The 23,370-nt window shown below is 40.7% G+C and overlaps 1 protein-coding gene and 1 long non-coding RNA gene across 9 annotated transcripts in view; one reads left to right on the forward strand and one right to left on the reverse strand.

The window, feature by feature from the left end:
- The window catches only part of LOC116727663 (potassium voltage-gated channel subfamily C member 1-like), a 77,852-nt gene extending 55,648 nt beyond the window's left edge, over positions 1-22,204 (reverse strand). For 3 of the 7 annotated variants that reach the window (XM_032575241.1, XM_032575240.1, XM_032575243.1), the window contains exons 1-2: positions 20,125-22,202; positions 9,014-9,728 (exon numbers count right to left, since the gene is read on the reverse strand). In XM_032575241.1, coding sequence (XP_032431132.1) covers positions 9,014-9,634 — 621 coding nt within the window. In that variant the 5' untranslated portion in view covers positions 9,635-9,728; positions 20,125-22,202. Of the gene's footprint in view, positions 1-9,013; positions 9,729-20,124 lie in introns of all 7 variants that reach the window. The other 4 variants (XM_032575244.1, XM_032575245.1, XM_032575239.1 and 1 more) reach the window with 4 other exon arrangements.
- On the forward strand, positions 10,906-23,185 carry LOC116727688 (uncharacterized). Of its 2 annotated transcripts, none has more exons than XR_004340835.1 (3): positions 10,906-11,508; positions 12,890-13,137; positions 22,872-23,185. It is a non-coding gene; the product is annotated as an uncharacterized LOC116727688 (long non-coding RNA). The 2 variants fall into 2 exon arrangements; XR_004340834.1 differs by having other exon boundaries at positions 11,116-11,508; positions 12,989-13,137.
- The last annotated feature ends 185 nt before the right edge of the window (positions 23,186-23,370 follow it).

Consider the following 23,370-nt stretch of genomic DNA (forward strand, 5'->3'; position numbering starts at 1 on the left):
TTAAAATGACTAAACTCATTCCAGATGACAAAATGAGGTACAAATTTCATAAATCCAAGCAGAAAAATACTCTGTTGAAGCAAACAACTGATTACATTTATTTGGATGATAAAGGCAAAGGTCATGTAACTATTGGCATCGCTGCTGACAACAAGCTTTTAATTTGAAAGCTTTACACCCTGTTTTCCATTTTGAAGAGTGACTAACAGATAGCATGATATTCAGACTCCAATGGAAACAAAATGCCATGGATTACTCCAAACAATCAGAGACAAAGTAAAATAAAAAAAAGAAATGTTTACAAAATAATATGGTAACACTTTATTTGAAGGGGTAAGACTGACATCACATTGTCATAAACACGACATAACAACCTGCCATGAACATGAAGGAGTCTTCATGAATATGCTTTAAAAGTGAATTTAACTGGTACATAATTACATTTTTATGCAAAGTTGCATTAAAACGTACATTAAAAGTCAATTAAAAGAGTAAACTTTGCTTTAAAAGTGTCGTTATTTACCGAATGACACTTCATAAACGTCGTAAACATTCATGCAGACTCCTTCATGTTCGTGTGTCGTGCTGACAGAGTTATGTCAGTCTCATGCAAACCTCTTCAATTAAAGTGTTACCAAGAAGATTGTTTATGCCATTTGTTTCCACCAAGATTCTTGTTTTAATTAAAAGCATAATTTATTTTTATCAGTGATGGAGGTAAAATCTTTAACTTTTCTGTGACTTCAGGCTTTGGTAACCAAATTTCTGGTTTGGTTCTGGAGGCATCGTGATCCGTTTGGTGTATTTTCAGCTGTGTAACTCGAAACGCTGAATACAGTGGAAAAAGAACGGCCAACGATCGAGCCGTCGAGACACGACCTTCAGGGAGAACGTGGGTTCTGGACGCCGCGCCGCACCGCTCCACCAGAAACGAGGCACACGGTGTCCGGTTCTAGAAGGGCCAAACGGGTCGCCGTCTGTGGAACATGCTGAGCTACAGATGACGCTTTGTCAGCTGATTTCTACTGTGCCCTTCTGGAAGTGACCAAAACGGAGCTGAACCTGCAGAATAAACGGGACGGCCGGGTCCGGATCCTATCCAGGTGTGAACAAACGTTTTCATTCATATCCTCATGTGAACAGCGTTTTTAGTAGATCATATTACTGTTTATACAATTAAAACCCACATATAAAGGTCCTAAAATGCCAGTTCCTTACATTAAAATACACAGGAGCCGTTTTATCTTATTTTATTTTTACTAAAAATATAAAAAAACAAAATCCTAAAGTAGGAATTTCAGAAAAATAGATACAAAACAAAGACGTAAGTAAGGAAAAAATAATTAAATTGAAATTTTTAGCAGCCTAACATGGTTGAGATGAGAACTGGTTGATTTTCAGATTCGACTAAACTGAACTGGTGACCGTAAACACAGAAATCAGATTTTCTTTTAACCACTGAACGCACCAAAACACAGTTTGAAAGCTTTTACTTCTGGAAGAAGACGACTAAAAGTGAGCAATTTGTTTGTTTCAGTGGGTGTTTAAAATGCAATCAGAGGAAACACAAAATATATATGAACCTGATTAAAGGGGAACTATTTTCAACCTTACAGACCTTCAATTGCAAAGTACTGAATAGACACAAAACCAGGAAATATTAACTTATCACATCAAATTTCTCCTGTTTTTTTATGGAAATCGCTGGATTTAGAAGAGATCTAGAGATAATCTGATGTTTACCGTTACCAATGCTAAAGCTGCTGATGGAAAAGATCATTTAAAATATGAACTTCTGATCAGTTTGACTTTCTGATGAAGCTGTTATGCATGTCTGTTCCTAAAACAACAAATTAATGACAGATCGAACAAAACGACTGAAAAGAAAAATCCCAACCGGCTAAAATATCAGCAGATTATTGCTCTGAAGATTATTTCTGCTGAAAAAAATTTGGTCAGATTTTGCATAAGGGGCACAATTTTCATCAACATTTTTTTAATATATTAATTTTCCTGTGCCTTTGCATATTTGGACATTTTCTTTTTGTATATATCAGTTATTTTTCGATTATCCAGAGGCAACATCCTAAGCAGAGGCGATGAAGCTCATAATGAACTAAACACACAATACTGACTGAAATTAACAAAGATTTTTATAGAAAATTGCTGTGTGAATCTATGAAAACTATACAAACAACCACACACTGTCTCCTAGGATGTTTTTTTTTATTATTTATTTCCTGTTGGGATGCTTCTTTACTCTCACTGAGAAGAACAGGGTAAAGCTGTAAAGCTAATTTTAATGAATGGGTTCACCGAAGGGCCTTTTGAGTAAAAGCCACCGCATGCATCTTTTTTCAAAAGCCTCGCATCAGTGAATATTTCCCCCTGAAACACTTTCTCTAAATGCCTATCTCCTCCTGCCACAAACAGACATCCGGCCGCACTCTAGACATTCTTGCTCCAGGTGAAAATATGTTCTCATACATGATGTTAAATTCCCAATTTACATGGATAGGTTGGCAAAAGTGAAATCCCCTTTTAATACATTTTTACAGCTTTACACAAAAACTAAAAAGTGTTACTGCCAGATTTTGATTCTCCCAAACTTTGGAAAATATTCACCCAAAAAATGGGTAGATAGTTTGAAAAATTTTTTTCTCTTTTTGTGTTTTTCTTGAAAAAAAATAACAAAAATAGAAACACTAAGAACTCAAGTAAAAAAACGCACGAAATGAACTGCAAAGGGTTAAAACGGCATCTTTAGAAACCAAATCAAATGGAGTTGCAAGCTGCGTTTTCGTTACAAAACTTTGTCGAAAAAACACAATTTTGTATTTGCAGTGTTTCCATTAAATAAGAAACGCTATTAAAATCACATGAATACGTTTTTTAATGCGATAACCTATTAAAAAAAACGCTGCGCCATCATCTTCCTACCACTTCCTGTTGTCTTCTTTGTCTTTTCCACCAGTAGTAACATCTAGTTGTTGATCACATGACTAGTGGTGCAAAAAAAAGTGTTTCCATTGCGGTTTTGTGAAATACTATATTTTCAATACAGCTGAAAAACCATTTCACTAAAATATTTATCAAAAAATTTTAGGTTTTTAGGGGCGTGCTGTGGTGGCGCAGTGGGTTGGCGCGCCCCACGTTTGGAGGCCTTAGACCTCGACGCGGACGTCGCGGGTTCGACTCCCGGTCCCGACGACCTTCGCCACATGTCCTCTCTCCTCACCCTCCTTCCTGTCTGCCTACTGTGGAAAAAATACGAGCCACTGGCGCCGCAAAAACTCTTCGGAGAAAAAAAAATTTTTTAGGTTTTTCAAAACTGGCGTCTTTCTATTGAGCAAATTTATTTCCGTAGCAGGCCTGTCACGATAAATTGTTCCAGATGTTATTGCGATAAACGAGTCGTCCTTTTGACTGAATAGCTGCTGTATTGAGCCTGCAAGTATTTTGCATGTTTACGCCTAAATTAGGTGAATTTATTGCCAGATCTCTTTTTAATTTCGCCAGATCACAATCATTTATACCTGCAGCAAAAGATTAACAGCCAATCCAGGCGATTGTCAAAAATCGGTGACAGTCAGAGATCGGCCTTATGGCTGATCGGTATTGGAATCGGCAGCAAAAAACCTGATCGGAGTATCCCTAGTGATTAATTGATTTATTGCTTATTGTGACAGGCCCATTCTGTAACTCCAGTTTTCCAGTTGTGTGGTCAATAGATACACAAAGAAATTCAACTGAGAGCAATGCAGCAACGGTTCAAAAAGACTAAATAATGTCTATGAATGAACCAAGGTCAAGATCTACATGGATTCCTGTTTTCACTGTAAGGTCCAAACCAACCGGGTTCAAAGAGAATCCGACGCAGCCGAGACGCCTCCATTAAACAGCTGCCTTACTTTCTACAAGTCCAGAATGAGCCGCTCACATTCGGAGGCAAAAAGAGCAGATAGTCAATGAAACATCAATCGATTAGCAGGCAGAGGGGGGAAGATTGGATGGCTCAAGCCTTCACCGATAATCGAAGATGTTAAGAGAAGAGAAGGACCCCACCCCCAACCCCATCGCCTCTCCTCCTGTCTGTACCCCTCTCAGGCTCCTGCTTAAGTCCTTTTTCTCCCCTTCTCCATTTCCCGTTTCATGCCCCCTCCGCCTCTTTTTCCCTCTTCCTCCAGCTCTCTCCCTCTCTTTCTCTCGTGTCTACTGCAGCAGAAAAGCCAGCACAGACACCAGCTTGTGTGTATATATGCTTCTACATGTGTGCACTACTACGGTGAATTTTGCGCGTGAGCCTCACGCCCTCATGAGCGGTGAAGGTGAAATTAGGAAGGAGAGAGTGAAACAGAAAAGCTAAACCCACGGGTGGATCGCTCCGATCAGAACATTGATTACTGCTGCATTACATCACAGCCATGCAAACAACCCTCCACCCCCCCACATAGAAATCATTTGAGTAAAGCCGCCCCACCAGCGCCACCCCCATCTTTCTTTATGTTTGCTCTCAGCTCCTTCTTCCTCTCTCATCTGCCTTTGGTGCATTTCCACGTCGGGATTTCATTTTTTTTTCTGCCTGAATCACCTTGGGGTTTTTTTTTTCCCCTTTACATTAAGTTTCCATCATAAGAGAATAAAAAAAGGTTGCATCTCTTCACATAGCGTGACGGAGGAGCAGTGAGGACGAAGCCTGATTGGGGTCACTTCACTGTGTGACATACATGGAAGGACGCAGTGAAACGGGGCTAAATGCACCCAGAAACGGAACCAGCTCAGTCCAAATCAGTTCCACCCACTACCTGCTCTGCACTCCCCGTAACCCCACAGCGCTGCCACAACGCCACGTCCTGCAGCCAACATGGAGCTGATGGAGTGACGTGAATCAGATCAGATATTTTCATATTAAAGTCCAAACCAGGAAGCTGTTTTCATCCCATTGGACATTGGAGTAAAAACGCACCAATCCGACTTTTCCTGACTGAAACCGATTTCTGGGCCTCAAGATTTTTTAGTTTTTTTTATTCCAAGGACACATTTATTCAAATTTGACTAAAATGCAGCACAACTGAGTCCCGCGCCAAAGTAGTTGGAATGTTTTTGTTTTTATGCAATTTAATAAATGAGACTTTCTTTCAGTATTTGACCTGCTGATCGTTGATAAAAACCAAAACAAACTGAGAATTAGCAGATTTCTATCTTTGAATGACTAATTATTATCACCATAGATGATGATATTAGATCACGTGTCAAACTCAAGCTAATACATATTTGGGATTTTATTGCAAATTTTTCTCAAAAATTACCAAAAACTTCCTTACTTGTACTAAACAGCTGCCTCAGCTTTAATTAATGTCACGTTATTGTCCAGGATCTGTACAGCGAGGAATAAAACGTCACATTTACTGTCAAAAATAAGAGCAAATATTGCAAATATTTCCAAATTAGCACCACAAAATCACAAAAAGTATCACAAAATCCTGGAGGGACTGAAAATATTATCAATATTATTATTTCATTTTAAGAATTAATTGATATTTTAACAGCTTGTGATCAGGTTTTATCAATACATTCTGGCACAACCGGCCCTTTAAGAGCTTTCATGATGTTGATTTGGCCCAAAACGAAAATGAGTTTGACGCCGCTGAGTTAGACGACGTCAAACTGGACCTGGACTCAGACAGGAAGTGATTCTGTTTTACCGCCGATGGGATTCAGTTCTCACCACTGGCAGACGATTAAAAAACAAAGTTATGAGAAGGAAGTAGAATAATACTTTATTCTCGTAATTTAAGACTTTTGTTCTCGTGATTTTATTTCTTTATCATAAAAATCATGGTGTGGGATTGCTGGACGTGGTGAGGAATCGATCCCATCGGGGGTTAAACAGAACCACTTCCTGTCTGAGTCCAGGTCCAGTCTGACGGATTGGGTGGTTTAACCCAGACAACAACAGCTCAATAGTTTCCACCATTTTGGCTGAGAACTGAAGTCATGTCTGCGTCTGAAAACGTGTAAATGGACGTCTGCGTCGCAGATCCGTCTCCTAAACTGGGATTACAGATCAGGCATGAGGGCTGTTACTGGTATCCAGTTAAACCAAGGTTTTAAAAAATTTACCTTTCAAAACTAGGAAAGCTTTCTTCAAACATTTCCTTTGAATATGATGCAAGCTAACCAACAAATATCAGCTGTAGTTAAACTCTGTTACTGAATAAAGTTTTGTTTAAGTCTGTTAAACAAAATAACATTTAAACGTTACAGAAAGCCTCGCTACAGTTGTAACACTCAATATTTTAGTATTTTGACAGCAGTAAAAGTATTTCCTGCTTTTCTTTTTCAAGTTAAAGTGAATGGATCATGTTATGCACCTTTGTTTTAAACAAATACAGAGATACTGATGTTTTTCTTGACTGTGCAGTTATGCTGAATTTGCAGTTTGGTTATTTTCACCTCATTTTAAATCAATAAATGCAGAAATCCGGCTGGTTCTGCTGCACTGTCTTTACACATTAAATTGAAGTAAAAGGAAAAGAAATTGAATGCAACAAGAGGGTGACTCTAAATTTAAAAACAGAAAGCAGCAGCTCTGATCAAACAGCTGGATTTGTTTGCAACAGAAAGCTCAGAATAAAAGAACCGGCGCAGATCAAAATAAGTCAGGGAGACTTGTTACTTCTCCACCTGTATGTCTTAAAACAAGAGCATTTAGGAGGGATTTCAGCAGGAGTTTGCCTGAAAGCAGGAAATATTTTCCCAGTAAGTTGGGCATAATGGACAGAAAACCAGAGGAAAAACTGAGAAAAATCAAAGAAAAACCAGAAGAAAACCAGAGGAAACCAGAGAAAAACCAGAGAAAACCTGACAAAACCAGAGGAAACCAGAGAAAACCAGAGAAAAACCAGAAAAAACCTGACAAAACCATAGGAAAACCAGAGATAAACCAGAGAAAATCTGACAAAACCAGAGGAAACCAGAAAAAAACCCTGCAGCATTCAGGAGAAAATGTTAAAACAGAAACACAGCAGAGTATATTAAGGATAAAAGTAAAGGAATCATGAACATTTTTACCAACTATGCTACAGTAACTTCATAAAGGAAGGGTTTGAAGGATGATGCGTTACATCCATATATACAGCTCTGGAAAAAATTCAGGAAACTACTGCAAAGTCATCAGTTTCTCTGATTTTACTTTTTATATTTATATGTTTGCGTAAAATGAACGTTGTTCTTTTATTCTATAAACTACTGACAACATGTCTCTGAAATTCCAAGCAAAAATTTTGTATTTATTTGCAGAAAATGAGAAATGGTCAAGATAATGAAAAGATGCAGGACTTTCAGACCTCAAATAACGCAAAGAAAACAAGTTCAAAATCATTTAGAAACAACAACACTAATGTTTTAACTCAGAAATCAGTATTTGGTGGAAGAACCAGGAGGTTTTCACTGGGCTCTTCATTTTCTCCAGAGCTGTAAATACATCAAACCTGCTGAACAAAGGGGCTGGAACTATTCCACCAACTAACAATATTTCACTTTAAATCATTACTTTTTAACCACATCAGCAGTTATATCAACTAGTTGCAGGCTACCAATCCCAAGTATCCCAAAGATGGATGAAGACCGCCTTGCAGAAAAGCCAAAATGTATAATTTATTTATGGTTTTTAAAGGTGCCCGGCTTCATTTTGCCCCAAGACAAGCATTGAAAACTGGACTTTAATCAACCAACGTATTTTTTCAATTTAGCCTGAACAACGAAAACCAACTAAACCGACGTCTTTGTTCATGTAGACGTCTTTCCACCTGCTACCTTTTATCCATAGGACTCATGAGGCGACCTTATGTACAAACACATTTCAAAAACCAATAGGAAGATGTAACCTGGTACTTTTTGGCTTTATCTTTACATCAATACACAGCTATAAGTCAACTACATTTAGGAATCACAACCACCTGCAAATGACTAAATACTTCCCATCCTGTCTAAAGTAACAGCCTGTTTTAAAAGTTGAAACACCAAATATATCTGAATATGCATTAATACACACGGTGGAAACCATCTGATGGTTTCCCCTACTTCAGCCAATCGGTCACCAGGAGAATGAACACGTGTTTAGTACCATTGCACCAAAGTATTTCAACTTTCAAAGCTGAATTTTCTTGAATATTTCTGACATGCTTTACAAAAACAAACGCGAATCACTGACTTGGCTAAAAGTGAACCGCGATGAGGCGAAGGTCCATGTCAGGATTGTTGGTGTTTTCACATTTTAGTCACATTTAAACTTCAGTCCATACATATAAATATTTTTTATTTGCACGTTTAGACCACATTTATACATATTAATGTTAATGTTTCAGTTTAAAACCCCATTGAAGTCAACAGATGTCTTTATGCTGACATTGTCTTTTCAGGCACCTTTCACTTTTAGCTTCATTTCTACATAATTAGATTTATTCAGATATATTTTCAACCACTTTTAAATATTAATAAACATATTCATGTAGTTATTTCAATATTTCATTCAATTACGTTTCTGTATCGGTGGAAATACTTAAACTGGTTTCCTTTCAGACACTTTTAGACGTTAGTTAACGTCCTAAAAATCTTCGCCATCTTTTTCAAACCGCATTTCTTCACTTAATACATATTTATAAGGTCTGCTTTGAGTCACACAAAACGTCTTCGGTTGTCCTTCTGCGCTTTACTTGTTCGTAGGCGAATTGCGGGGAGGGAGACACTATGAGGCTGACAAACCCTTTTCCATTTTTTCCTCAAGTTATCAGCATTAATTATTAAACATCAGTAAGTCAATACAGGCAACCGCCACTTAATCCTGCCAGAGATTACATGCAAGCAGTTAGTGACCTGTAGTTAATATCGACGGCTTGTTTTCGCGCTAATTAAGCTTAATGGAAGATTTTTAAACAAAGTTTTCACGCGAATTCTTGGAAACATGCGACAACCGTGCAGAGGAGCAAGGCGGGAGACCTGAGGAACTCACCCGGGCGTATTTGGAGGAGTACGGGTCCTCGAACAGAGCCCATATTCGGGGCTGCCAGGTCTTCCACCAGCCCGCTCTCCGCGCGTCCTCCTGCAGACACAGCCTCCTCAGGTCCCCGTCCGCGCCGCCCAGAGCCGGGTCGTCGTCCGGCGCCTCCGGCTCCGGGGTCTCGAAGCTGTCCAGCGCCTCCTCCGCGTCCCGGTGCTGCCGGTAGTTCATCCAGCAGCACGCCTCCACGTCCGTCTCGTCGATGCCCCAGAAGGCCAGCTCCTCCTCGAACAGCGGACCGCACACATCGTTGGGACAGTGCAACTTCCCGGTGCGGTAGTAGTTGAGGATGAAGGAGAAGACCGACGGGTGGCGGTCGAAGAAGAACTCGTCCAATTTGGGGTCGTAGTCGAAGTTGCTGAAGGCGTCCGGCTCGGTGAGCCACGACAGGCGGGTCCCGGGCAGCGTCTTCAGGGTGCTCCGGTACGTCTCATGCCGCACCCCCCCGCAGTTTATCACGATTTTCTCGCTTTCCGACGGACAAGTCATGTCTGCGCTGTAACATGCTTTGTTGGACGACTTGTTCCCACCCTTGCGCCCTTTGAAAGAGGATACACACACCGAACTGAGCATAGAGCACCGGGTGGGGGGGGGGGGGGGGGGAGGAGGGAGAGGATGCGAGAAACCGACGGGAGGAGGAGGAGGAGGGAGGAGGAGTCTGAGGAGTCTGCGGGGAGAGAAAAGGGCAGAAAAATGTTTTTTAGCGACAAAAGGGGGAGAAATATGTAGATCTGGATTATCAACATTATTGGAATTGCACAGCAACACCAGCAGGTTTCACATGAATTCACATGATGATGAGCTGGAGGAAGAAAAGGAGGGGGGTTTAGAGGAGAGGGGAGGGGAGGTGGGGGGAGGAGGAGGTGCAGAGGGGAGCAAAGTAGTTTGCAGCACCGAGGATCGTGGAAAAGGGAGAAACCAGGAAAACAGGTGGCGTGAGTCAGAATCCGCATGGCTGCTTGTTGACACCACAGAGATGATGAGATCTGATTCCCTCCAACTGTCAGGACAGTCCTCCACATTCAGCATCTCAGTTCTAACCGCAGCTAAAGCGGGAGGCGGTGTTCCTACTGGGCCACCGTAGACAAGAGCTTCAATATTTAAAAAAAACAGAGAAAAAGAGGGGAACTGGGGATCTGTTCCCCACCTTCCTCCAGAATACCTCTGTGACGTGTTGGTGCAGAGCTCTGTGTGTGTGTGTGAAGGGGGGTGTGTGGGTGAACAGGGGTGTGTGTGTGTGTACATTAATTGCCTCCCGAGAGTGTGGTGTCCGTACTAATGTTAGATCTCCTCAATCAGCCTGTGCTGCTCTACACAAACTGCTGCAGCCCCCTCCGACCGCACCGAGATCCAGGCGATGCACAATTATTCCACTTTTCCCATGCACTGCACTGCACTGCACTGAGCCGTGTGTGTGTGTGTGTGTGTGTGTGTGTGTGTGTGAGAGAGAGAGAGGGGGGGGGAGCTTAAAGAGGAAGAGAGAAAGGTGAGAAAAGAAAAAGAGGAGAGAGGATGAGGCTGAAAATCAGATTTTTGATGGGAAAGAGCTGGGAGAAAAGAGAAAGTGCATGCAGCAGATTGAGAGGGCAGCTCGTGTAACGTTGCCTCTTGTGTAGTAATGGAGGAGAAAAAGAGGAGGGGGTTAGGAGGAGGAGGAGGAGGAGGAAGAAGAGGGGGTGAGGAGGAGGAAGAGCATTAAAAGGAGAGTGCACTATAAAAGTGAATGAATTCTGCTGCAGTAAAAAGCAGGGGTTATTTGCTCTCTCCCTCTTCTCTCTCTCCTCTCTCTCTCTCCTCTCTCTCTCTCTCCTCTCTCTCTTTTCTCTCCCTCTCTCTCTCTCTCTGTTCTCCCACTGAGGGTCAGATTGTTCGCCTGTGGGCTGCCTCTCAATCCGGAGGGGCTTTAGAAAAGACACGCGTTCCCAGCAGGAAGAGAAGAAAAGAAAAAGCCCACTGTGTTTATGTTGTTAACCTTTTTTTCCCTATTCAGAGAAATGCACCACTCTCCACCTCCTCCTCCTCCTCCTCCTCTTCCTCTCCTGTGAGCCCTCCCTCCACCCTTCCCTCCCTCTGCCTCACTTTATCTTCCTCTCTCACTCTCATATTTCGCATAAAGGAGTCACATTTCACTGAAGAAGAGGAATCAAGACTTCACCTCTTCCTCCTTCTTCTTCAACAGTCCCGTTCCCTTCACTCTCTCTCTCTCTCTCTCCCTCTCTCTCTCTCTGCTGTCATCTTTTCTCCTCCCATCTCTGCATCACACTTGGATTCACTCCGTTTCCTTCTGCCTGCTTCCCAAACTTATTTTACTTTGCTCTCACAGTTATTCCCTTCCTGCAGACTTATTTACTTTTTGTTTTGCATCTGAAGAAACAGATTTTTTTAATGTTTAAAGACTTTTCCTTTTCTCCTAAACCAGAGGAAAGATTCAGTTTGTCAACCCAAAGGTAAGAACGACTGAAAGCGAGCGTTCTGCATGAGTCAACAATAAAAGATAGAAAAGTTATTCCTCAGAGGAAGAAGTGAGAAAAGTTGAATAAGTCAGTTTCTCTCCTGTTCTTGCTTTGCGCTGCAAAGTTTGAGTTGCGCTGCATTTTTATGTAAAACTCCTGTAGTTTGCATGCAGACACATTGAAACAGAGCCAGCTTCATCATTACACATTAAAATACAAACATCTCTAGGTCAACATGTGCTGAAGCTCCTGGTCCAGAGGGGGTTTCGTTGTGCTGCCGGGCCGGATGCCGGTCCAGCACCACGGACAGCTCCACGCTGCCACACTCAACTTTTTCTGCTGCAGCTTCTGGAAAAAGTTTCATCGTTTTAGTAACTTTTCTTGAAGAAAACAACTTCAGTTTTAGTTCAACTTTGCAGCCCTGCACTCCAACTCGCGCTTCACAGCTGCAGATGCGGCTTTATTGGGCGAACTGCTGAATATTTTATGCACGGTCAGAACCACGTCTGTAACTGCGGTTCTGTCTCTGTTTGTTCCTTCATGGTGAGGCAAGTGGAGCTCATTGATTTCTGTCAGAATTCATCCTGGACGTTAGTTTTTTGTTGACTTCAAAAAGGACAGAATTAGTTTGATTTACATGGGATATGGCTGATTTTAAGGAGGAACAAAACAAAAAAAACCCAGAAAAGTCCAGAAAGGGAGAATTAAAAACAAGAAAAAGAAAGAAGATTCTCACAGGAACATTTGAGAAATGAAGGTTGGGACGATGCCCCCCCTCCACCTTCTACAGCACCAACACTTTCTCTCTCCTGCACCATTTCCTGCGTTGGCCACCGTGTCCTGCGCCACTACACACACACTCACACACGCACACACACACACACACAGCGAGCATGAGGAGGAGTGCACACACATTCATCTGGCTACAAAGAAACGACAAAATGACATGCGTGTGTGTAAAAAAAAAAGGACTATTTGAGTAGAGGGGATCCTTTCTGCAGCACGGTGCGCCGCGCAGACGCTAATATATATTAGCAGAAACACTGCAGCAAGAAGAAGAGGAGGGAGGGAGATTATGGGATGCATTGACTGTGAGGTAGCAGCAGTAGCAGCAGCAGTATCCGGGGGGAAGGAGGGAGGAATTTGGAGGAGTGCTGACTATGCAGAACAGAAGCAGCAGTTGGCAGAAAAAGTGCAAAACCTTCAGCAATCACAGAGGAGCGGCGGGGCGGAGGGAGAGCAGATAACAGATAGCTGGAGCAGAGGAAGGGGAACGTGGGGGAAATACAGAACAGAACCTGGTAGACGGAGCTGCTGCGGAGCTGGATGTTGGAGAAAACAGCGATGTGTGTGTGATGTGTGTGTGTTTCTGCAGACATTTCTCCCTCCACACGCCACTGTACCTCATCAAAGGATGTAACCACAAGGCTTCACGCTGTTCCGTCCTCATCACCTCCCCTCCTCTCCTCTCTAGCGCTCATCCCCAGTGTCGAGGAGACCCCCGCAGGAGAAACCAGAGCACTGCAGCGAGAGCCAAAGCACTGCGGTCACCTCCCCTTCCAGTGCGGTGCCACACCCCACACCTCGCCACCCTCTGCACCTCACTGTGCAAATCTGAGCCGGGTAGGACGTGTGCGTGTGTGTGTGTGTGTGTGTGTGTTATGGGCAAGTGATGGTAGGAACACACTAAATAAAGAAGGATGGAGTGAATATGTGAAAGAAAGGCAACTAAAGTCAACCAAAAATACAGAGAGCTGGAGGTGAAATCACTTAGGGAATCATTACAGAATATTCCTGTAAGAATCTTTAAATGTGGAAACAAGCAGAAAGATTTGCTGCTCTCCCCTCAGGTCATGTTTTCACATTTAGCCACTTGAATTTTAGGATGACGGCCATTTTTAAAACCCTTTTAAAGAGATTATTGCCATGAAATGTTTCCTGTTTTCACGACTTGGATGAACTTTTTCTCACATCTCGTGTTTTCTACTTCGGTTGTCGTATTCATGCAACTTTAAAATGATCAAATGTAGCAAAATCTGAATCTGAGGATGTTACTGTTTGAGTCTCACACCAGTTCTGAACTGGAGGAAAAAGTCTGACAGACTGGGAGACAGTTAATGGTTAGCATTAGCATTTTTTTTTTTTTTTGCTTAACAGTTTAGTGTTAGCTTTTGTTAATTTGTGTTTAGCATTAGCTTCTGCTAACATTAGTATGCATTTAGCACTTTAGCATTAGCTTATGCTAATACAGTATTTTTGAGTGGTTTAGTGGTTTCGCATTAGCTTCTGCTAGCATTTCTGTGTTTTTTGCAGTTTAGCATTAGCTTCTGCTAATATTTTTAATTTTTTTAGGCTTAACATTAGCTTCTGCTAACATTAGTATGCTTTTAGCAGCTTAGCATTAATATTTCTGTGTGTTTAGTGGTTTAGAATTAGCATAGCTCAGATTCTTACTTGTTGAACTAGTGAAGCTAACTTTTTGTTAGCTACGCCCGCCACTGCTGCCAATTTTAGTGCAAACATACACTCTTCATTATAACCAGGGTGGCCATTTTGAAAAATGTCCACCTGAAATATGGCTTCTACAGGTCAACATACTGTATGTAGGTTATGATTCGACACCAAAAACATTAATCTAATTGGCAATTTTAGTCCAGAAAAAGTCAGTTTTTGCATGACAAGCCTAGTGGCCATCTTGAACAATCAACTATGTTTTCTACTGGTCCAAATATGTATGATTTGAAACCAAAAGTATTCACCTGTGATTAAATATTGGCAAATTTAATGAAAAAATAATCTTTAAATGCCATGGCCGCCATCTTGAATTTTTTGTGGCTAACATTTAACACAGAAGAAAAGTGAGAACATCTGGGCCACATTAGGTTCTTAGATCCACCTGTGAACGATTTTGCTGAGATATTCAATTATTTGCTGCAGTACAGGAAGCGTCTCTTTTACCAGCGGCTGCTTCTCTACTCAGCAACATCACCGTGGCGCTCTTCAGGCCTGACCAATCCACACAGGCTGCAGCCGCCGCCGCCGCCGCCACCCTGTGGAGTCTTCAGTGCTGTGCTTGTCGGTCGCTCGCCCCTTCCCAACTGCTGCTGCTCCCTTCTTTTCTATCAAAAACCAAACTCAAGCACTCCTGCTTTGCTTCCTGTAGCTGCCTGGGGATTATTAATACATAAAGCTCTTATCAGGAATGGACCGGCAGCAATGGAGTCTGCAGCAGGAGCTGCGGGTCTCAAATCTTTCCTGCCCTACATGAGGAAGTTTTCCCCTAACAGATACAAAGTCAGGTTGAGATGTCGGAATGAAAAGTGAGAAATGGTAGAAGAAGGTGTTTTGGTGAAGGAAAGGTCAGATTAATCCCTGAAAGCGGCGCAGAAATAAGGGGGACAAGATACTGTGTCATGTCGAGAAGGGGCTCTATTTTTAGACCCCGGGTAAATCTGAGCTAAAATCCCTCGGTGTTCAACTTCAAAACCAGCTTCATGGAGAATTTGTGCTCAGAGTGGAAAGCTTTAAGCCTCCCCCTTCACCTCCCAGCTCCTCTCAGTCATTTAAACCTGCCTGCTCCTAATTAATGACTCTATCCTGCCGGTGTGATTAGGCCTGTTATGATCCGGTAGCGCAGCGATGCGGCGCGCCGGCCCAGACAGAGAAACGGCACACGGGATGGAGTATTACTACGCTCAATCCTGACCTGTGACCTGGAAGACAATTAGACACTAAAGAGAGAAGTTGGCGATTAGATGCAAAAGAGGAGGGAGAGTCTGGATCTGGATCGAGTTGGAAGGGTAGATGTAATGAATATTTTATTTGCTTAATTCAGTGCAGTTTAGTTTTATGTATATTTACTCAAGACACGTTACACACACACACACACCCACCCACCCACACACGCACACACACACACACCTACAACTCTGGAAAAAAATGACTCTACTTAAAATGATCAGTTTATCTTATTTTACTTTTAATTAGTTTATGTTTGAGTAAAATGGACATTGTTCTTTTATTCTATAGACTACTGACAACATGACTGAAATTCAAAGCAAAAACTTAAAATAAGGAAAAAGATGCAGCGCTTTCAGACTGCAACTAATGCAAAGAAACAAGTTCATATTCATTTAGAAACAACGATACTAATGCTTTAACTCAGGGAGAGTTCACAAATCAGCATCTGGTGGAATAACCACCAGGTTTTCCATTCGGTTCAGTGCAGCGGTCTCTTCATTTTTTACAGAGCTGTATCTATGATGGAGTCAAGTCCAGTTTATTATTCCAGTTTGAACCGAGTTTCTCCTGAACAAGCACATCTGAGATAAATTATTCTGAATTTAAATGGATGTTTTTTTTCCTCTTTTTTATTTACGTCTGGATGGATTTTTGTAGCCAGTGAAGAAAGTTGTAGCAGCTATCCTCCACCACCAGGAGGCAGCAGCGTTTACTTTAAAATGAAAGTTCAATGGAGGATTTTGAGCATGGCTAAAGCTGCGTTGGGTTATGATTCTGCCACAACAGCTGCCACTCATTTTTATGAACTTTATCAGTTTTCATTTGAATTAACAAGACAGATGTGGATTCATTTAGGAAATGTAGTTTTGGTTTTGAGAACAGAAGGTCTAAGTTATCCTTTCCACACGTATACAACACAAACAAAATTTTTTTTTTTATAAATCTTTGAAAAGCCTCTTTGTAAAGCTTTATCACTGAAATCTGTTTGCATGCACAGAAAATCTCTGTTTTGCCAAAACAGATTAAATCCAAGTTAACCGGATTTGTTACAGATAGCTGCTAGCATGTGAACTTTATTTCATAAACCTTTTAACTGTCTGAGCTGCTGCAGTGGACAGATATTAACACAGAATCTCCTGGTTAATTAAAGTAAATATAAAGGTTGGAAGTGGAGCGCCACCAATGATGTTCCTCTGGGAACTGAGAATGAAACACGTACAAACATGGACACAACAGTTGGTAGCCGTCTGTCAAGACTTTCAAATTACTTGGTCTCACACCACCAGGTGTCACTTAGCTTAGCACTTTAAGAGTTTTTACTTGGTGTCATTAGATTAATAACTTCCTGGTTGAATATTTAACTGTGTTACAAGAATCCAGGAGGCGATGTAAAGAAAGAAATGCTATGGTTAGTCAAACATCCAACCACATCAATCACCCAAAACACACAGTGGTTCCTGAAACAACTTGAAACTGACAGAAGTAATAATAAATCAAAATTAACTGACAATTAACCAATAAAAATCAGACATTGCTTTTGAAATGTGGTTCAACTAAATCATAAAAAAATAATAATAAAAGAATAAATATGGTGCCTCTAGAAAAGAAAAGCCAGAACGCCGGAGGTGCAAAAGTTATAAAAAATACTTTCATTACCTGGAAAGGTTGAGCAACAAAATATTAATTTTTGACCAGGCTTGAGTCATTAGTTTGTTTTTTAGATTAATTCTGTTGAGTCACAATTAAAAAGTGATGCCTGATTTTCATTGACTAGATTTTGGTAAATTTCTATTTATTATTACCTTTGTTACCTTTCTGGTCATTAACAGAAGAACAAATAATTTTGTTCACTTGTAATGGTAGTGATGTAAAAAGGGAAAGTATGATATTATAAGTTATGTGAATGATTTTAAATGATTTTTGCTGTTTTACATTCTCTGAATGAAACACTTGAAATTTCTTTCTCCGTTTAGTGTTTCACACAGGAAGATAATTGGTGTTACACCGCCTCCAACCTTTGTTTCCTGTTTCTGTATCAGCTGCAGACTCCAGAGTCTGAAACTCCTTCCAGTTTCTGATTAAAGTTTCATTCTGTCCAGATTTATTTCCAGTTTATTTTAGTTCACATAGTTTGAGTTTAAGTAGAGGTTAGAGGTCATGTTTAGCATTAATTCAAAACTAAAAACATGACGATGACATAACAGTTCGTGAAATACCGTTTGCTGAGAAGTTTTTGAGAGAGAAGTTGCTATAAAACAGCAAAAGTTTGCTTTAGTTCTGGTCCCTCGTTGGATTAGCGATAAGCTTTCGCCTCTGAGGCTGAAGCTAGTGATTTCAGACCCAAGAGAGATATTTACTGATGGTAAGATATTAACTTTTTAAAGCCTTTTAACAAAATCTCCCTTCATAAAACCTTTAATATGTGTTTAAAGGAGCAGATGAGGGGCGGCTGTGGTGTGGAGATAAAGCGGCCGGCCCATAAATAAAGGCTTTTAGTCGCCAGCTCAACCCACCGGGGTTCGATTTCTGACCCTTTGACCTTTGCTTTTCTCTCTCTGCCCTCTTCCTGGCTGATCTAATGCAAAGAAAGGCCAGTAGATCTGGTTACTGAAGTTATTATCAGTAATAATTCCTTTATTTGTAGGAAACACAGTTTGTAGGATAAAGTGAGTAAATCCTCAGAGTGGGAAAGTTTATCCGTCAGATTAGAGTTTATGTTTGAACATATTTCAGGAAGTTTGAAGGCGGATGCGTCTATCTGTGGAGTAAAGTTTGGGATTGTGTATTTGTAACTCCTGGTAACTCAGATCAGGTCTGGAGGGAATAACAGCAACGGACTCAACAAGTCTTTGTGCTGGAGGCCAGATAAATGATAAAGAACCAACTGACGCTTTTAGAAATAAACATAATAAACAATGCAGGTTTTTGCAGTTTTTTACTAAAATTAACAGCAGCATTTTTTTAGATCTAGTTCTTTTGGCGTAAGGTTGGAAACTGCATGTTTAACATCATTTTTCTGGAATATCAATGCGCCATAAAAAAAAATTCCAAATTTTGGGTTTTTTTTTTCTTCTTTATTTTTAACCCTATAAAAGAAACAAAATGTTGCTTGTGTATAAAAATATCAAGAAGTTCAAATGATACCCGACTCCAACATCTCTGCCCGGTTTTCTAAATGGGGGAAAAGAGGGAGCGGCAAAAGCAAATGAGGCGGATTAGCAGCGCTTGCTAACAGCTGGAGGTCTAACCCAGGACAAGTTACTGTGGAATATAATCTCTGCTGCCTGGAAACTGAGCTGTTAGCATGTTAGGATAGTCATAAGCATACTGCAGCACTCTTCAGTCAGAAGCTTGTTCAGATTTGTTGAAAGACTGACTGCTACTGGAGTTTCTTCCTGCCCACAGCATCACCTCCCACTGTGATAAAAAAACTTCGATTATATGAGTTAGATCAACATTTAATCTGGTTAAATAAAAAAAAAATCCAACTGGATTGAATAGAAAATGTACTTTATAACTTGCATCGCTCTGAGGATTTTCTAACCGAACGTCTGTTTACTTTAACTATTGATAATAACTTAACAGAATCTCACTTTAAAAACCAGAATAAATACTTTCTGAGCGTAGAGAAGCTAAGAAGAGGAAAATGGGAGCAAAGTGGATATTAGAGGAGCTGGATTTTCTCCAGAAGGTAATCAGGACAGATGACGTTAAGTTTCCAGCTCTGAAGGCCACAGATCAGAGAGAAAGCATGAGATGAAGGGTCCGAGGAAAACAGATCCGTAACTCAATCACAGCTTCCCAAATAGATTCAAACAGCAGCGCCCTCCTTTTACGAGCCCCTCTGACTTACTCCACCAGAATCCCACAAGGAGAGGGGATTCTTTTTTCCCTCTTCTTTGCAAAAAATCAAAAAGGGGTGTTTCTGGGTTACCCTGGGCCTAAAAATAGCAGCAGCAGTCGATTCATAATGCAGGACCGAGAGCAGGGCTGGGGAAGGTGGCAGAGGGAGAGCAAATGGAGGAACAGAGGAGGAAAGGAGAGGAGAGGAGCGCCGGAGCCAGCTGTTACGAAACCAGAAGCTCTGTGTGTGAAATGCAGAGGAATGCAGATGGAGGAAACTGTCAGCGAACGCCGGGATGAGGCCGTGGAGAGAGGAGAGAGAGGAGGGAGAAAAAGTCTAGACGCTCAGCATCCCGCCTTCATCTCTTCTAGACTTCCTAGATGAGATCTCAGAGACACCATGTCCTTCCTGTTCAGCCTCTGCATCTCCTCCATATCAGACCTCCATTTCAGGCCTCAACACACACACACACACAGAAAACTGACATGCAAAGAGAAGAACAGATGCATTCCTGATAAAAGCACAAAGCAACACACACACACTTACTCTCTCTCTCTTTCACACACACACACACAGGGGAACTCGTGCAGGCAGAATGATGCAGGAGGGAGTGCATGCATGCACCCAGAGTCATGAAACTGCTCCGATCTGCTGGAGGAGACGGGAAACACCCAACATTTCAACCCCCAGCCTCGGTTTAGTCAGACAGCATCAGATTATTTCTGATTTGTTTTAATATTTTGTCTGCAGTTTCAGTCAGATTGTAGATCTCGTTTCCTTGTTCAGTGCTTTGAGTCAGATATTGATCAGAACACGATCACACTTTTTTTTTTTTTGCCGGTATTGCAGACTTGTTGAATGCTACTAAACGGATGCAGTTATTTTTTTATTATTTTTATTCTCCAAGCTGGGATAATATTCCTTAGAATGGAGCCACCAATATATGAAATAAAGAAAAAAACACACAAATCCGAATAAAACACACACACACACACACACACACCCCGTCACGGTTTAATACTCACTCGCGCTTGGCTCAGGTTCGGCTGCTGTGCGCGCGCAGACACGCACATGAAGCTTTACGGAAAAAGATCAATCAAAGCGCAGATTTCTCTGCTTGATGCTTTCAGTCCAGTTTCTCGCAGGCATTCAGCTGATCTCTTTTCTTCTTCTTGTTCTCCTTCTTTCCTCTCCACTCAAAATCAGCAGCACATCGCGCGCATCTGTTGCTGGAAAGCCGCGTTATTATTGCCGGATATTACTTAAAGCGCGTTATGGTCATGATGATGGAGGCTTCCGGATGAAATGAAGCAGAAGTCCCCCGCTTATTTATGCTATTTTCTGTCTCTCCCACCTCTTTGTTATTGCCAAAAAAGAAAAAACAGAAGTGCCAGTCTTTGTTGCTCTCTCTCTCTCTCTCTCTCTCTCTCTCTCTCTCTGGGTGTAGCTCTTCCTCTTCCTCCCCCTCTTCCAAATGTTTGAGTGGAGATGCAGCCTGTAGACACCTCTCCCTCTCCCTCTCCCTCTCTGTTCCTTTGGAGGAGCGTCACCTCCTGCACTATTTTTTTCCTCAGACGGTTCATGTGGGCGGATTAGAGAGCAAGACAGAGAGGGTGGGAGGGTGAACAGAGAGGCTAATGTTTTTCCCATATGCCTCCTGAACTTCATGAATGCAGCGGAACTGAAAAAGGAGAAGCCAGAAGATTGAGGCCATTCGCTGTTTTTGTCTGTTTTGTTTTTGTCCGGCCGGATGGACGGATGGATGGATGGACGGATGGATGGATGGATGGATGCACTAACACCATTTTGTCTACAGGTTCCTGGCTTTGATTGTGGCTCGGCTGACATCATCAGTCACGTGGTTTCAGAGGAGCAGGTGGATTCTGTTACTTTAACAGCGAAACATCATTAGAGATAAATGAAAACATTGAAATTGGCTTTTATTTTAATATTATTTATTTATTTATTCGACACCTACATGAAAACCCTGAGCCCATAAATAAAATTAATTTCTATCATATCCAACTTTTTAAAACATCTTTTAGCTCAAGATGAATATCACTGTCATTTTTTTTTTTTTTTTTTTTTGCAAAAAGTTATTTTACCTAAATCTGTTTAGGCAAAAAAAGAGGGGGTGAATTAAAAAAAAAATTAACAAAAATCTCTTTTGACTTTTTCCATTATTTTAGTAAGTTGTTGCTTTGCAGACCAGGTGAGTTCCTCTTCCTGCCTGCAGGAGGATGTTTGTGTGAAACCAGCAGTTTCCCTGATGGACTTACTGATGGGAAGCTGAGTGAAGACCGTCTCACGAAATTTACAGGAACAGTCAAAGGCCGCTCCATCAGCGCCTGCAGCAGTTAGCTTCGACCACAAAAAGCAGCCAGTGATGAGATTCAGACGACTGCAGTTCATTTAAAGCAAAGACAAAATTACTGACCTGAAAATCTGTGGTCTGAAAACATGAAGGCGAAAATAATCAGAGAGATGAAGCAAAAACTGCAGTCCAGTTTGTCTTCTAGCAGTTTGATTCAGTAATTTGCAGCAAACACATAATCAAAAAGCAACAACAGTGCAGCGAAAAGTTTCAGTAAAAACAAACACTAACTCAGTTTGGGAGTCAAAAACTTTAAGTGCCAGCAATAAAAACCCAAAATTTCAGCAACAAACAGAAACTGCAGCCTGGTTTATTTACGTCTCTTTCAGCCCTGCAGCAAACAAACACAACAAACATGCAGGTGTTGTTTTCCAGAGTTATTTTATTTATTTTAGCTCTCAAAACTGCAGCTGAGTTTCCTTCTGCAAACAGAATATAATAAAAGTAACGAACGATTTTTATATCCTTGCTGGCAAATCTGTTTATGGAGATTCTTATTGTGACTGGAAAAATGTTTAGAATGTAAATTTTTGATCAAGTTTTTCCGTCGTATAATAGTTAGTAAAGATCCAGATCGTTTCTGCCAAAAACACACATTTTCTAGAAAGAAGAAAAAGTTTAAATTTTGCTGAACAAAACCTTAGAAATGTTGAGTTTCAAAAGGTGAAAATTTGCTAATGAGGAAAAAAAAAAGAAAAACAGAAAATGTCAGATTAATCTCAGAAATGTTCTAGAAAAAAAACAAGAAAACATCTAAATTTTTCTTAGACAAAAACTCAGAAATGTTGAGTTTGAAAAGGTGAAAACTTGCCAAAAATAAATAAATTCTACCTTTTAAGATCAGAAGTTTGTTCAGAAAAAATTCTGAATTTTTTTGGTGGAAATTTATTCCTTTTAAAAAAAAAATATATATATATATATATATATATATATATATATATATATATATATATATATATATATATATATATATATTTATATATATATATATATATATATATATATATATATATATATGGTATATATCACTGTGATGGCCGTAATACTCCATCACAGTGAGAAATGTGAAAGTTTATTTCATCTTTATTTATACTTTTGAATCTCATTGAGACACAAGTTATAACTTTCAAGACTGACTGTAACGTAATAAAACATTTCATAATGTCCAGCATTCATATAACCAATAAACTGAGAAAATGCAGCAATAAAAAAAGAGAAAACTGTGAAGACAGGAAGAGACATGTGGTGCTTTTACTGCGAATATGTTTAAATCCCTTCAGATTTCCAGTTTCAGGATCTGTTTTCGTTTTTCTTTCCGGGGAAATGTCTGAAGGGAAAACGTGTCTGTGGTTTTATGTCACATTGATGGAAATGAGCGAATTTTAATCCTCCAGACAGAGTCAAGATTCATGGGAATCCTCTGAACTCCAGCTGTGTTTCTCCCGTCTACCTGATCTACAGCCAACAATCAAACCAGCAGGAACATCGGTTCTCTGGAAGTGAGTGACCTCTGACCTCCTATGAAACATAAACAGCTGGATTCAACGGTAGACGTTGTGCAACCAGAAACAAAGACACGTTGATTCAACTTTTACACCGTTTCCATCTTACAAACACTTTCTTTTTCAAAAATAAAAATCTTAAAAGTGTGGCCTGCATTTGTGTTCAATACCCATCAATCACTGATTGAAAACTACAAAGTAAAACTACAATCCCAACGAGCTTCAGAGTTATTAAAATACAAAACATTAAAAATACAAAATATGTTCAAATCTCCTGCAAAGGGTCAAAAAATGAGAGATACGACCTTTAGAGGAGGGAAGGAGGGAAGGAGGGGAGAAAGGATGGAAGGAAGAAAGAGAGAGAGAGAGAGAAATAAAGCTAACATGAAGGTGAA

Source organism: Xiphophorus hellerii, chromosome 10, assembly GCF_003331165.1.
Source record: "Xiphophorus hellerii strain 12219 chromosome 10, Xiphophorus_hellerii-4.1, whole genome shotgun sequence".
In the NCBI taxonomy this organism is placed as follows: domain Eukaryota; kingdom Metazoa; phylum Chordata; class Actinopteri; order Cyprinodontiformes; family Poeciliidae; genus Xiphophorus; species Xiphophorus hellerii.